The following is a 15,676-nucleotide window of genomic DNA, read 5'->3' as shown; positions in this document are numbered from 1 at the left end:
AGCAGGTCTCGGCAAACACGGCTGTGGTTGTTTTTGGTGAGGAAGATTAGCCCTGAGCTAACATCTGTTGCCAGTCCTCCTCTTTTTGCTGAGGAAGACTGGCCCTGGGCTAACAGCCGTGCCCATCTTCCTCTACTTTATATGTGGGACGCCTGCCACAGCATGGTTTGATGAGTGGTGCGTAGGTCTGTGCCGGGGATCTGAACCTGCGAACCCTGGGCCGCCAAAGCGGAGCGGGTGAACTTAAGTACTATGCCACTGGGCCGGCCCCAACACGGCTGTGATTTTTATTTAGTTTACGTGAAAGGAATTTATCGTGTCCCAGAGTTCCTGCCGCCTCTCCAAAGAGCCTGTTACTGATGCAGAAGCACCCAAGGACCACCCACAGCAACAAAGGGCTTGAGGGTGAGGCCTGAGTGCCCGAGAGCACATGGCAGTTTGTGGTCCTCAGTCGGGCCAGAAGGATCTTTCTCCACAAACTCAGGTTTGTTAATTTTACATGACTTTATTCTCCTTAAATCAAATTAATTTGGACCACAAACCCTCAGCCTCTGGGCAGGTGGGAAATTCAACCTGTCATTATTGGTGCCTCCTCCTGCACAGCCCCAAAGGTGAGCAGAGAATCTGGGATCTTACAGGGGCCAGACATCCAAGGAGGCTCCTCTGGCCTGCAACCTGCCCAGGTTATCCCTGGTGGCCCGGCCCGTGTGAGGCCTGGAAGGCCGAGGTTGCCAGCTCTGCTGCTCCGCTGCCCAGAAACCTTTGCTGTGGTCAGGAGTCCAGGGTGGGGCTCCAGCCTCCCCATGCCCTCCATGGAGTCATTCTCCTCTCCTATACATCCCACCCCTGGCCGAGGCCCTGCCAGCTCCCCACTACTGTAAGGACCCTGCAGACCTTCCCCACCCTCTCAGTTGTGGGGACTCTCCCCTCTCTTCTAGCATGATTCTATCACATAGGCCAACCTTGAGGCAACTCAGGGCACAGCTGCCAGCTGGTGGCTGGTCTGTCGTCTCTCAGCTCCCAAACCCCCTTCCACACGCCACACGTTACTGTTCTCCTTTGTCAGCCAACTCCTTCCTGGGTCTGACGGAAGGGCCAGAGGAGACTGGCAGGTAGGAGGAGGGAGAAAGGACAGCTCCTCACCGTCAGCATCGCTCCACCCAAAGCCCTCGCCCTTCATTCCCATCTTCAGCTGTTTCTTCCACCCTCCCAGGATTAGCTGCATCCTGCCATCTCGGGGTACCAGGGCACCGCAGCTCCAGGTAGAGCCCCTCCCCAGAGCTGGAGGTGCAGCTCAGCAGGGCCCCTCCTCCCACCGACTGGTCCTGAGATCCCCCCCCCCCTCCCCGCCCTGGGACGGGCGCTGCCTCCTGTAATTACCAGCCCTGCCCCTTCAGGGGTCCCTTCCCACTCTCCCCTCTCCCTCGCCTCTTTAACCAACGCCTCGTATTAAATTCTCTGTTAAACCACCCAGCGTGGTTTCCACCTGCTGTCCTAGGATCACCTGCGGCCGGCGGGGGGCGGGGGGGCATGCCTGCACGCATCCCCCACCCAGCGTGTCTACAGCACCAAGGCTCCCACACCGAGACGCTGGCTCCGACGGCATCCCAGAAAACTGCCCGGGGTGAAAATGACCATTTTGAGTTATCAGAACACCAGACGCTCGGCTGCCTTCACTGCAGCACATTCAGCTTGTCACTGTCCCCTGTCCCTGTCTGTCAGGGAGGAAGCAGGGCAGCTGGCTGTCCTCCAGAGGCTGCCGCTTGCCTCCTCCGGAGAGGGAAGGCCGAGTGGCCTCAGACACACAGATGCTCCTCCCGGGTCTTGTGAGAAGCACCAGCCTCACAGCCCTAAGGGAAGTCTCTTGTGAGGTCAGTGAAACAATGCAAAGAAGGCACTTTGCACAACACCCATTCAGGAAGTCCCGGATGTTTTAAAGGGCAGTTGTGATGTTAAGGTTTACGACTGCAGGGCCCGCATTCAGCCAGAAGAACTCAAATGGAGCAGATGTTAATAGTCCAGGGGTCAAGCAATACACGTGTGACTCTGGAAGGGTATAGAAACGGCACGTGGCCAGGGGCACTACCAGTGTGCAGACCTCTGAGTTAAATAGATTCCAAGAGTCTTGTCGCTCAGTTCTTTTTCTGTTCCTCACACCTCTTCTGGAACGTGTCTCGGGCTCTCTCCCCAGTGTGGGCTGAGCTCCTGCTGCCATCTGGTGGCCATTAGGGGAGGGACACTGGAAAGGCAGAGCCCTGCTCCCCTGCCTACACTTTCACTTGCACAGACTGGGAGCTCTCTTGCCTCAGAGCTCTCGTCGTTTCCTTCATGAACAGAACGAAAGGCCACTCCTCAGCACACTGCTGCCCCTTGCGAGGTCTCACTTCTGATGCATCGTGCTGTCCCTGCCATCGGAATCCTCAACCGTCCATGGTGGAGAAACCCGTCCTCGTGCGGGGCTGGGGGTGTGTGTCACTGCTGATAGGGCAGGGACAGCAGGAATGGCACTAGCTCTGTACTTCAGAGCCCTCCAGGAAAAAGTTGTCTCCTTTTGAGTCGGGGCTCTAGGTGTCTCTGGAGGGAGGAAAAATATGAGCTCCAAAGCTAACAAAAAAGCTCCAATCCACGAGGGGATTGTCTTGTCTTTTTAGCCACATCCCCCGACTCATGGTGCACACTGAAATCTTGGCACCGTCCTGACTCCCGCTGGTGTGCGGCTTCTAGTCGTGAGCCCCCCGAAGTCAAGGACCTTTCGTATCCGTCACCTGGACCTAGCACAGGGCTGGCACAGAGAAGGTATTAAACGTTTCTTCAGTGAAAGAACTGTATGCTCTCTAGTCAACAGATCCTGTCAATGCTTCTTCCAGAAGTCATTCTCCTATCCGTAGCCCTCCTCTTTATTCGCAGGGTCAATGTAACGGATGCTGTGTGCCACCCAGATTTCCCTTCACAATGAGACCCTCATTCCCTTTGATCCCTCAAAGCTAGGTCCCCCCCCCAGGAACTGCCTCCTTCCAAAGGAAGCTATTCACCCAAGGTTAGGTCTCCTCCTGGGGGCAGCCCACATCCAATAACTGGTCAGTGCTGACTGGGATGGCTCCAGCCTCTGTGCCTCAATTGAGGTAGCTCTGAAGGACCACGGAAGCTCCAGAGCTTCGCATGGGAGGGGCTGAGGCCTGTGCTGCGACTGCATCGCAGTTCACCTTCTCCTCCTGCCCCAGCACACTTCCTTCACCCCCCACGGGGGTGCTCTCAGTGCACTGGAGAAAGACGGCAAGAGGCTGAGGACAATTACTCGCCTATTTAAGGCAAGGTGTCGAAGTCAGAGGGGCCTCCTTGGTAGCACATAGAGGGATTCTCATCTCCCTCAGCCAGAGGGCAGGAGCAGCAGAGGCCTGGGCAGGACATAAGTGAAGAGGGCAGAGCTCCAGAGAACACTGAATTCAGGGGGAGTTGAGATTTGAGATGGGGATCGTGGCAGCTCTGGAGCTCCCTGTGAGACTGGCTGATGCCTTTGTTGTAACTGCATTGCAGTTCAACTTGATGCTCTTGAGAACCTTGAAACCCCAGATCCGCGAACACTGGCCTGTAGGTGTGACCCACTCCCCTGCTTAAGGACAACTCAAAGGCTGCTCATCCCCTTCCTAATCTGCTCCCACCCCCTCCTGGCTGCCTGGCCAATAAGTGGTCAAGTCACACCACCACCTGGCCAGGGAAGTGCTGGGTCTACTAAGGCAGGAAAGAGACCACGTGTCGAAGGAGCCATAAGACCCCACCAATGTGTCCCGGCAGAAGCAAGAAGATATAAGGGACTGGATCTGAAGGGTGCCGAATTGAGAGAAACAGAATACAAAGCTGGATAAGAGAGAGTTTATCAATATGAGAATAGAAGATTGATACCTGGCAAAGACCCTAAAAGATTATGCAAACATGCTGTTAGGTTGGTCCCTAAGAGCCTGGAAAAAGCAATAGTTCATACTAAGTAAAACAAAAATGCCAGAATTGCCATGGTGAGTGGTGGAGAAAGGGATCCAAGGCCCAGAGAAGTGGGCACACTAAAATGGGCATATCACATAAGGTCAGAAAACCCAACTACGTTCCATGGGAGGAAGGGCCAGAAGGATACTTTGTTTAGCAAAAGGAGAAGAAACGTCTTGGTGAGAGAGGCACCAGCACCACTGAAAAAGCTCAGGGGTGGCTGTTCTCTGTACGCCAGGGCTGAGACTAGGAGATGCTGTTATGGAACTAGCTTCCCTGACAGCAGTGGGAGTCTCAAATTAATAGAGGCTGGGAAGCACACGGCGTCAGAAGCAAGGTGGATGCAATTATTGTTATAAGGAGTGAAGCCAGAGCGGCAGCTGGGGGAGCCTGACCCAGAGAGAATGTGGAAATGGTTACTAGAACATGGCATCTGAAGAACAAAATAGACAGATGGACAGCCAACAAGGGTATCATGCAATCTACACGATCAAAAGAAATCAAGGAGGCTGAAGGAAGCACCCCAATAAAAAATCAGAACCTGTTCACCAGTTTCTGGACCTGGGCCAGTTTTCAGACCTGGAACTCGGTGACTGACGGAAAAGCTGGGCTCAGAGGAAGGATCCTGCCACAGCAACATATACGGGATGATTACCTCCGTCCTTCCCCAAGGGACCTGTGAGCCAAGGGGAATATCCAGAGAGTCTAAGGACTGGTTGGACACAGAAATAGGACATTGATATCAGACACCCAAAGCATCATCATGACCTCTGTTGGAGTGTGGGTTGGGGAGACACAAGGGGACCATATCAGTAAAATACAAATAAAGTCCTGGTGCAGGTCTGACTGAGAGTGGGCCCACTGGGTCCACAGACCCGCCCAGTGGTTATTTCCCCATTCTCTGAATGTGTAACCAGAATGGACATACTTGGTAGTTAGGCAAACCAACCAGTTAGACAACCACACTGGGGATGGCCAAGTGGAAACCTATGACTCCCTGACCCCACCCTGCACCAGCCAAGAGAGTAAATCACAAACAATGAGAAGAGCTGTAAAGGAGAGGGGTGGTGGCCCCCATATCCCCAACTGATTCACCATTCAGGTCCCTACCAACACCAGATACATGTGAAATTTTCGCTAGAGAAAATTAACACTGCTTCAGGGACATGGTGGTACTTGGTATACGGCTACTCTTGCAAATGGATTCTTATCTATCTCTATTGAGAACGAGGGCCAGGAGCAGTTTGCGTTCATATGAGGCGGATAACACTATACACTTACAGTCTTGCCCCAACGCTGTTAGCTCTTCTGCCCTCTGTCAAATACAGTCTGAGGGAAGCTTGACTGTGTAGACACGCTGCGAGATATCACATTGGTCCACTACACTGATGACATCATGTCAATCAGACTGGATGAGCAAGAAGTGTCAAGTATGGTGAGAGATACAGCCTACAAAGATTCAGGAGCCTGCTGGGACATCTCCTTCAAAGTAAAGGACTCATTTCTCCCAACACTAAAAAGGAATCATAATGCCCCATAGGTCAATGTGGATTCTAAGGTCAGCCAGGTCCATTCGTGGGAATACTGCTCTGACCCATTTGCCAAGTCACATGGAAAGCTCTGAGTGGGGCCCAGAGTGGGAATGACTCTGCAGCCAGTCCAGGATGTGGTGTAAGCAGCCTTGCCACTTGGTCCATACATCCTGGTAGACCTTATGGTATTCAAAGCATCTATGATGGTAAAGAGTTTACGGTAAACTTAATTGGAGAATCACAATGTAGACCCACAGGGTTCCAGAGTAAGGCCATGGCATTTGTAACAGAGAACTACCATTTGAAAACAGCTCCTGGTTTGTTGCTGGGCCTTGGTACAGTGTGTTTGACCACATGACTCATCAGACATGAAGCCATAAGTCTGAGTAGGCTCAGTAACAACGATTGTAAGATGGAAGTGGTACGTAGGGCATCGGACATGAGCAGAGACAGAGGGCATAAGTAGGCTGCGTGAGCAGGTGGCCCAGAGTCCCCCCATGTCATTCACTGCTGTCACATGGGTGCCTTTCCCTTAGCTCACACCTATGGGCAAGAGGGAAAGGATGTGTTCCTTATGACCAACTTACGGGAGAGGAAAAAAGCCAAGTTTGGCTCACAGGTGGATTGGTTTGGTATGTAGATACAAGCCAAAAATGGACTGCTGCTGCAATACAGCCCCACTCAGGTGGCCCTTTATGACAGTGGTGAAGGGAAATCATTGCGAGGCAAAAACCAGGCTATCCAGTTACGCACTCGTGTGGAAACAGAACAGCCCCGAGGCCAGTAAAAAGCACAAACCCATGGGAGTAGCAAACGGCTTGGGTGGTCAGGGGCCTAGAAGGAGGAAGAAAAAGGTCAGGGACAGGGTGGAGGCACATGAGTGGATCTATGGGAGTGGGCACGGAGCAACAAGATCTCTGAATGCATGTTGATGGCCACCAGAGAGCATCCACTATGGAAGAGGCACTAATCAACCAAGTTTAGTGGCCAGCTGGTATCAGCCGTCTTCTTCATTAGCCACTCCTGTGCTGGCAAATGGGTGCATGAAAGGAGTAGCCATGGTGGCAGCAATGGAAGCCATACAATGGGATTCCATTCACCAAGGCTGATCTAGCTACTGATGCTGCCAAATGTTTAACCTGAGAACTACAGGGACCTCAACTACTGCTGAGCCCTTGATACAATACCATCCTTCAAGGAGAACCGCCATCCACTTGATGGCAAGTTGTCTACAATGGACCCCTTCCACTCTAGATGGGGCAGTTATTTATCTTGACTAGAACCGACACACTTGCCTTTCCTGCTTGCAGGGCTTCAGCACTGATCAGACGAGGGTTTATACAGTGTCAGGTACACCAACACAGCATCCCATATAGCACTGAATCGGACCAAGGGACTTTACAGCAAAGAGGGTAGAACAGTAGGCACATGGCCACTGGACCCACCAGTCCTATCACGTACCGTAGAAGTCGCTGGCCTGCCAGAACAACTGAGTGGTCATTTAAAGATGCAGCTGAGGCACCAGCTTGGAAATGATATCCTGCGAGGATGGGGCACCATCTTTCAAGATGCAGGACATATCCTAAATCAATGACCATTCTAGTGGTTCTATGGCCCCAACAGGCGGAGTATGTAAGACCGGGAACCAACAAGTAGTTGGTTCTTCACCAGTGACCCACTTGGGGATTTTGTCTTCCTACTCCCACAACTTTGGGCTCGGTGGGGGTAAAGAACCTGGTTTCCAAAGGGGATAAACTTCCACCTGGGGATCCAGCAAGAATCCCATCCAACTTTAAGCTATGGCTGTCACCCACTCACTTTGGTTTCTTTATGCTAAGAAACCAGTGGGCAAGGAAAGAAGTCACCACCATGTGGGGGGTATTTGACCCAAATCATCAGGAGGTGGCAGGGCTGCTCTCACACAATGGGAGCAGGAGAGCACACACCTGGCATCCAGGTGACACACTGGGGTATCTCTTAGTAATCCCTTGCCCAATGTAAATGGAAAATGGTCGTCAAGTGCAGCAGTCACTGCTTGAGAAGGGCATGGTGACCAGGGGCTCAGAGCTCTCAAGGATGAGGGAGTCTGGATCACTCTGGTAGGTAAGCCTAGAGGTAAGAGCAGGTAAGCACCTAGACTAGCAAAGAAGGAGAAATCCCAAGGAGAAATCTCAAAAGGCTAGTAGAGGAGGGAGCTACGTGGAAATGAGCAGTACAACAACTGTAGTGGATGTGGCAGTGCTCTGCCCAGATTCCACTTCAGGATGGAGGCAATCATTCCCCCATGCTGCCGGAGTATTGCCCTCCCCATAAGTGCCCTCAGCATCTTGTTCTAATTCAGAACATCTCAGAAGGGCCATCCCAGCTCCAGATCTCCCCATGGATTTTGACGAAGGCCTTTGTTGTAACCGCATCACAGTTCAATTTCTTCCTCCGCTCACTGCAGCTTCTTGTGCTGCCTCACACACGCTGCCTCTCCCCAATAAACTTCCTCTGCAAAGATACCAGGCTCCGAGGCTGCTCCCACAGAAGCTAACCCACTACACTCAGTATCCTAGTCCAGGCCAACACTGCCTCAAGGCTCAATTACTGCAACTGCCTCCGATGACTTCCTCAGCACTTCTCTTGCAATCCAAATGTCCTGCACATCACCGAGAGTTGTCTTCCCTAATCTCGCCTCCATCATGCCACTTATTACTGAACATCAAGGTAGAAAAATACTTGTACATCAATGGAAAACCATGCATTGTCTGTAGCATACCCTTCTGGCTTATCAGATTCTGATTCAACGGGAGCTACTTTCTAACTTTCTAAGTTGTAAGTAACTGATAAGACATGTAAATCCTGGCTCCTCTAGTAGAAGTTCAACTGACTCCCCCTCTAAAAACAACAAAAAAATTGTCTCCACTTTAAATTCATTTCAACATTCCTTTACTCCATATAAATTTGTGCTCTTTTTAAAAACGTGAAATTTGAACCCGTTATAATACATGGTTAGTTCTCCAGATTATTGCACCAAATAAAGACTTGAACGTGTGTACATTTTTATATCTGAGACTAATGATTTTACCTTCTCCTGAAAATTATTTTTTAACCCTCAACGTCCGCATATATAAGACAACAGTGAAAACATCCAGCAGGTTTGCTGTGAATTTATCTGGCACACAGTAGGGACTCACATGCTGATTGCAATCAACCCTTTTCAAAGAAAATCATTATGGCTTTATATAGAGTCCTTTCACTGAAACTTGCAATGGAAATAGAATGTATTTTCCAGAATCTCTAATCTCGCAGGAGTTACCATTTGCCAGCCCTTTGCCACAGACATGTCAGCTACTTGTTTTAGTTTCTTTTCACTGTTACATTGTGTCTAATCAGTCTCTCATTGTAATTTATCATCTTTCTTCCTTGAATATGGAATATTTCCAAGACCAATTTACTTTACAACAATACTTTTCAGGCTAAACAGATCCCAAATTTTAAACTTTCTTTTTAAAAATAGATTGTACTTTTAACCTCTTTAAACATTTGTTTGCTCTTAGTTTAAAAGTTACGAGTGAGAAATTCTTTGATACAGTCCTACCCCTCACCAAATTGATGGTGCATTTGGAGAAAGTAATTAAATTCTTCTTAGTTGGAAATATAATGCAGTAGGAGGTCTAGTAAATTTACGCCCTCTGAACGTTAAGATAGAGGGAGCTTTCCAGGCTTAACTTGGTAAAATTCACACCTGCGGCTAAGACCAATTCTCCCCAATCAAAGCAGGAAGGGGAAGGTGTGGCAGTGACCAATTAGCGTCTGGGCAGCAGTGGAAGCTGAATGGGAAAAAGCTGGAGCCTAACACAGTCGTCTTAACATATCTGAAGCAAGGATGTGACAATAGAAGAAATGTGGTCTGCCTGGAGTCTAGAAAATGAAAGCTGAAGACTAAAATTTGAGTGTTTACCACAGAGTAAAAAAACGAAAACAGACAGACATAAATATTCTATTGCTAGAAAAATTACAAAACATGCTTTTCCCAAGGCTGGCAAAAAACTGACATTCAGAATTACACACGTCCGCGTGCTCTAATTCTCTCCATAAACTGACATCTGATGACCAACGTGGCCTCTCACTCATCTTCTGATATGAGGCAGGGAGTGCCCTCATCTCTAGAACTGTAAATTAATACACTGGCAGTTTGATCAACATATTGATCTTCTACTACTTTCTTTATCATTAGTTGGTTCTGAAGTTAATTCAGGTTCTGAAAGAAATCAAGTTTCTAAAAAAACTTAGGTTCTGACAAAATCAAGTTTAAGTACTAACTCCTAACAAACCCTAAAGCCAACCGTATTTGGATAGCCAATCGGCCCTTCTGCAACCTCTCCTCTCTCTCTCCACATTAATTCTAGCTCTTACAACATCTTTCTCACTCCTTTATCTAAAACACACTTGGTGCAACTTTAAGTACAAAGTGATGTTAATGAAAATTTCATGATAAAAAAATGCACCCTAAATTTGTCTTTATTGTCCATGTTATCTAGAAAAGCGGGGGCTGAGGATCCTGCATTTTTTTAGGTCCAATGTCCAGTTTCTATTAGGCTGCTGTGCTGGCCATGGCAGATGAGCCAGTGCTTGCCTTGGTGGTCGTGCCGTACCATCTAACAACGGGAGACACGGAAGCTTTCCCTGGTTTCCGTGTTTGTCATTTCTTCGTCCCTCTCGCCCATGGCCCAGATCACAGGTAGGTTTTTCTGACCTGCATTTCCAGAGAGTGACCTAATACAGGTTGAGAAACAGAGATGTTAACTAGGGACGCGTTGAAACTTGTGGAATTGGATAGTTTTCTGGCTTCCAGAAAGGAAAAGATATTATCTAAGTGAAGCTATTTTTTTTTTTTTGCCTCCTGTCCTCTTACCCCATATTTTCAAAGAAAAAGTAAGTCTAAGGTCACATAAAATGAATCATAAGCCTCTGGACTGGATGGTTTTCAGTAATTAAACCACTCTGTTTCTCCAAACACATTCTACTCAGCTCAGAAAAAAGAGATCAAGTTCACTTAGCTTTTCTCTGAAGCACATTTCAGTGCTTAGGCCATCAATGGAGATTTTGCTCCATTTAGAATGAATTGAAAGGTTAAACTTAAGGCTGGAAAAGGACTTTGCATTGGGTGTCTTGTGTCTGCTATTACTGCAGGTATATCACCCCAGTGTGTCACATCTGATACAGGAGGGTCAAGAAGGACCCAGGAAAATAACCGCCTAGAAAAGAGAACATGCAAAAACCCACTGTGTTGTGACTAAAGAGGAAAGAGTGATTTCTAAATCACAAATAATGTGACTCTGTAATCTAATCAGACCCCGCAGGCATGAAAATGTTAATGAGATCCTGTGTATCTTTCAGTGGGCAACTTGTTTTATCTGAAGTGTCTGCCCCACCTCAATGATACACTTTGGAGTGGATAGGACAAAACCTTCAGAATAGCTGCCATATCCACACCTACTTCTGAGGCCAGTGACCCTGTTTTCTCTCAGCTCCTGCTATCTCAGTGGACTTGGTTTATACCATGAGACCCTGTGCCCTCCACTCACCACCTCCAACCCTCTCCATCATGGGTGGCTACAGTGTGTCGGTTAGCTAGCAACTTAAGACATGGCTGGACTTGAAATGAAATACCATAGGCTAAGCTAGGGGAAGGCAAGCCAAAGCTTAAGTAACATGATATTATGATATAGACAGAGAGGTGAGGAAGCCAGTTGATAGTAAGAAAAGGATTAACATTTGACATGGGAGATATCCCCCCCCCCAATAATGGCAAATTAGCTTGTTGCAGACCAACCCTTCAACCAAAAACAATGAGAAAAGCTGTACAAAATATAAAAATAGGGGCTGGCCCCATGGTGTAGTGGTCAAGTGCGCATGCTCCGCTGCTGGCGGCCCAGGTTCAGATCCCGACGCGCACCAATGCACCGCTTGTCGGGCCATGCTGTGACGGTGTCCCATATAAAGTGGAGGAAGATGGGCACGAATGTTAGCCCAGGGCCAGTCTTCCTCAGCAAAAAGAGGAGGACTGGCATGGATGTTAGCTCAGGGCTGGTCTTCCACACACACACACACACACACACAGAAAATACATATATATATAAAAATATATTTGAATGCACCGAAGAACTACTACAGTAACTACAACTTTAGGAGCCAAGACCTAGAGCGAAGGAAGCCCAGAGAGATAAGACTTGCATTCGATGCCACATCTGCCAATCTGAAAGCAGTGGCTGAGAGGCTGAGAAGCTGAGCAGAGCTTTTGAACTCGCACAGGCTGCGATGTCAATAATTACAATTCAGGGCCCGCCAAGGATGAAACCCAGACTTTAACTATGGATACCTGAAGGGCTATGCCGCAGAAGTAAAGGTGAACTAGAAATAGACTGGACCTCAGGAGACTGAAGTTCACCTTCCAAATAGCTCATTCTCTATATTTCCTACCTTGTCTACCAAAAGTAAAAGTATTATCTTGAGGAACATAATAACATCCAGAGCCTCAATTATCTACACATTTTCATATACTACTTTATTTCATATCAGAAATAAGCATGCAAACAAAGACAAAAACTGACTGAGAAATAAGAGAAAAAACAAAGGAAATAGATGTTCAAGAGATCCAGATACTGAAATTATTAGACATGAACTTTAAAATAATGGTGGTTAATATGTTTAATAAATTAAATAATAGAGAGAATATCATCAGTTAACTGAAAACTACACTAAAGAATCAAATGGAAATTATGGAACTGAAAAATACAAAAACTAAAATTAAGAACAGATCCGTTTAACAGATTAGATATAGCTGAAGGAAGAAATAAACTGGAAGACACATAGAAGAAAATACTCAGATTGAAACATGGAGAGACTTAAGATAGGACATTCAGAAAAGAATATAAGAGATAAGAATATAAGCGATGTGAGAAGAGGAGAGAAAGACAACGTGGCAGAAGGCATATCTGAAGAGAAAATGGCCAAGATTCAAGAGATAATAAAAAACTTTGGCAAGATAAATACAGAGAAAACTGCATATAATCTAAATATGGAAAACTACTAAAAATCAAAGGCAAAAATGAAATCTTAAAAATAACCAGAGGAATAAAAAGGCATTGCCTTTTAAAAAAGCAGTAGACTAAAACAAAGTATGGAAGCTGGAAGATAATGGAATACTACTTTTGAAATGCAGAAAGAAAATAACTGCCAATTCAGTACTCTATCTCATCCAAAAAAACTTAAAAAAAAGACATAGTCACATCAAGAAAAATTAAAACTCAGGAAATTTGTTATTAGCAGACCAAGAAACAGTAAAGGGAGTTCTTTGGACAGAAGGAATATTATCTGAAATGAAACCACAAAAATATGGAAAGGAACAAAGAACAATAGAAAGAGTAAATATGTGGATAAATCTAAATTAATATTTACTATACTAAATGATAACAATGTCTTTGAAGTTTAAAATATATACAGAGTTAGTTTAAAACATATACAGAGTTAGGGGCTAGCCCCATGGCGTAGCGGTTACCTGAGCACGCTCCACTGCTGGCTGCCCAGGTTCGGATCCCGGGCGTGCACCGACGCACCGCTTATCAAGTCCTGCTGTGGCGGTGTCCCATATAAAGTGGAGGAAGATGGGCATGGATGTTAGCCCAGGGCCAGTCTTCCTTAGCAAAAAGAGGAGGACTGGCATGGATGTTAGCTCAGGTCTGATCTTCCTCACATACACACAAAAATATATATATAGTTAAAAATGCATGTGCAAAAGATGGGAAGGTAGTAATGGAGTCAGTCCAGGAGATGGTGAGGTACTCAGTAGACAAGGTGCAATTTCAATAACCACTAAAAGAATAATAAAAAGATGTATAGGTAATAAGCAAAAAGAGAAGTATAATAATGCAAATGACTTATTCCAAAATGTGGCAAGAAAGGAGTGAAAAGATACACAGAAAAGATGGAACAAAAAGGAAACAAATAGTGAGATGGTAAATTTAAGCTAAAAATACTAATAATTTTCTTAAGTGTAAATGGATTAAATACTCCATTTAAAAGGGAAAGACTGTCAAACTAAATAAAAAATCCTAATTATATGGTAGTTTATAAGAGTACACCCTAAATATAAGAGATAGAAAAGTTCAAAGTAAAAGAACAGGTAAAGTTATACTACACAAACCTGTTAAGCTGTACTAACATCAGATAAAGTACACTTTAGGGCAAGAAGTATTACTAGAGATGAGAGGGCATTTCATAATGATTAAAGTTGTCAATCAATTAAAAGAAATCTTCTAAATTTATATGCACTTCATGCAGCCTCAAAATATATAAATCAAAACTGGATAGACGTAAAATGAGAAATAAATCTATAACTATACACCAAAAAAAAAAAAATCAATAATATATGGGATCTGAATAACGCAACATTGACTTAATTGATATATACGGTATAGGAGGCTTTCATAACTGCAGAATGCACATTTTTTTCCCCAAATGCCCATTGGAACATTTACTAAAATTGACAATATACTGAGACACAAAGCAAGGCTAACCAAAGTTCAAAGGATTAATATCATACAGAGTTTCTCTGACCACAGTTATCAAGCAATAACTAGAAAATCTCCAAATATTTGAAAATTTGGGTCTAATTATCCCATTGGTCAACAAAGAAATCATAATGAAAATTAGATAATTAGAAATAATAATGGAAATTCATAGTAATGACTGGTAATGGAAATATGACATATCAAATCATGTTTGATGCAGCTAGCGCCAATGCTTAAAGAGAAATGTATAGTCTTAAAATGCATATAGTAAAACCTAAAGAGTTAAGTGTCCATCTCAAGAAGTTAGAAAAATAGCAAACTAAACCAGAAAGAATAAATATAAATGTGGAAATAAATAGGTAAACAAACAAAAAATACAAAGGATGAACAAAGCCAAAAGTTGGTTCTTTGAAAAGATAATCTCTCCTTGAGGCTAATTAAGAAAGAGACGGCAAAAGTAATGAGTATCAGGAATGAAAAAGGGGATACCTCTACAGATGTTACGGACACTATACAGGTGAAAGAATATTATGAGTTAATTTATGCCAATAAATTTGAAAATGAAAATGGGGGGGATGTATTTCTGCAACAATGACTCTCATAGTATAGTCTGCAGGCCCTGGGGAGTGCCCAAGACCCTCTCAGGGGAATCGATGAGATCAAAATTATTTTCATCTTCCACATCAATGAAATCATATGGCACATCTTTCTCTACCTGGCTTATTAAAAAAAATATTTTCACAATAATACTAACATCATCTGCCTTATTCACTGTATTGACATTTGTAATAATTGTGCAAAAGAAGTGGTAAAACTGCTGGTGCCTTAGCAGGAAGTAAGGCAACGGCACCCAACTGTACTAGTAGCCACTGTATTCTTTACCACCGTGCACTCGCAGGGGGAAAGATCAACTTCACTTCAGAATGTCCTTGATGAAGCAGTAAAAATTAATTTTATTAAATCCTGTTCCTTCAAGGCACATCTTTTTTATGTTCTTTACGGTGAAATGGGAAGTATGCACAAAGCACTTCTGCAGCATACCAGACTACAGTTTTCTCAAAGAACAGCCCTTTTGTGATTATGAGCTGAGTTAGTCACTTTTCTTCAGGGAATGCCATTTTTACTTGAACAAATGACTAAGAGACAAACTACGGCTATTCAGACTTCTGTACTTGATAGGTATTTTCTCAAAAATGAAGTGAGCCTGTTGCTTCAAGGAAAACCACCGGCAATATTTGTTACCAATGATAAAATTTGAGCTTTGAATCAGAAATTAGAATTTTAGAAAACTTGTATCTGCCACTATAAGCTTTACAGCTCCCTGATAAAGTCAATGTTGATATGAACACGTGATTTTTAAATATTGTATAATGAAATGTGTCAATATCTGGAAGATCTGCGTAACTCAGGGAACTATTATGTTCTAAGTAATCAATAAATGATGTTACAAAATCACACAGGTAAAAGATCCATTCCAAGTAAGAGAAACCAATGGATTTTAATGTAATCCAGTAAAAATGGGATTCCACATTGCAACTAAACTTTACGAAACTACTACTTGTCAAATTTTAGTGATGTATCAAAATAAGAATATCAACAACTAAGTGA

At 45.0% G+C, this 15,676-nt stretch overlaps 1 protein-coding gene across 1 annotated transcript in view; it reads right to left on the bottom strand.

The window, feature by feature from the left end:
* Positions 1–9,825: 9,825 nt before the first annotated feature.
* Positions 9,826–15,676, bottom strand: part of PCNX1 (pecanex 1) — a 192,571-nt gene continuing 186,720 nt past the window's right edge. Inside the window, exon 37 of the mRNA XM_058567242.1 lies at positions 9,826–10,271. Coding sequence (XP_058423225.1) covers positions 10,231–10,271 — 41 coding nt within the window. The 3' untranslated portion in view covers positions 9,826–10,230. The remainder of the gene's footprint in view (positions 10,272–15,676) is intronic.

The sequence above is a fragment of the Diceros bicornis genome, chromosome 24 (assembly GCF_020826845.1).
Source record: "Diceros bicornis minor isolate mBicDic1 chromosome 24, mDicBic1.mat.cur, whole genome shotgun sequence".
In the NCBI taxonomy this organism is placed as follows: domain Eukaryota; kingdom Metazoa; phylum Chordata; class Mammalia; order Perissodactyla; family Rhinocerotidae; genus Diceros; species Diceros bicornis.
Note: the sequence above shows the minus strand (reverse complement) of the source record. Positions and strands in the feature narration are given on the sequence as shown.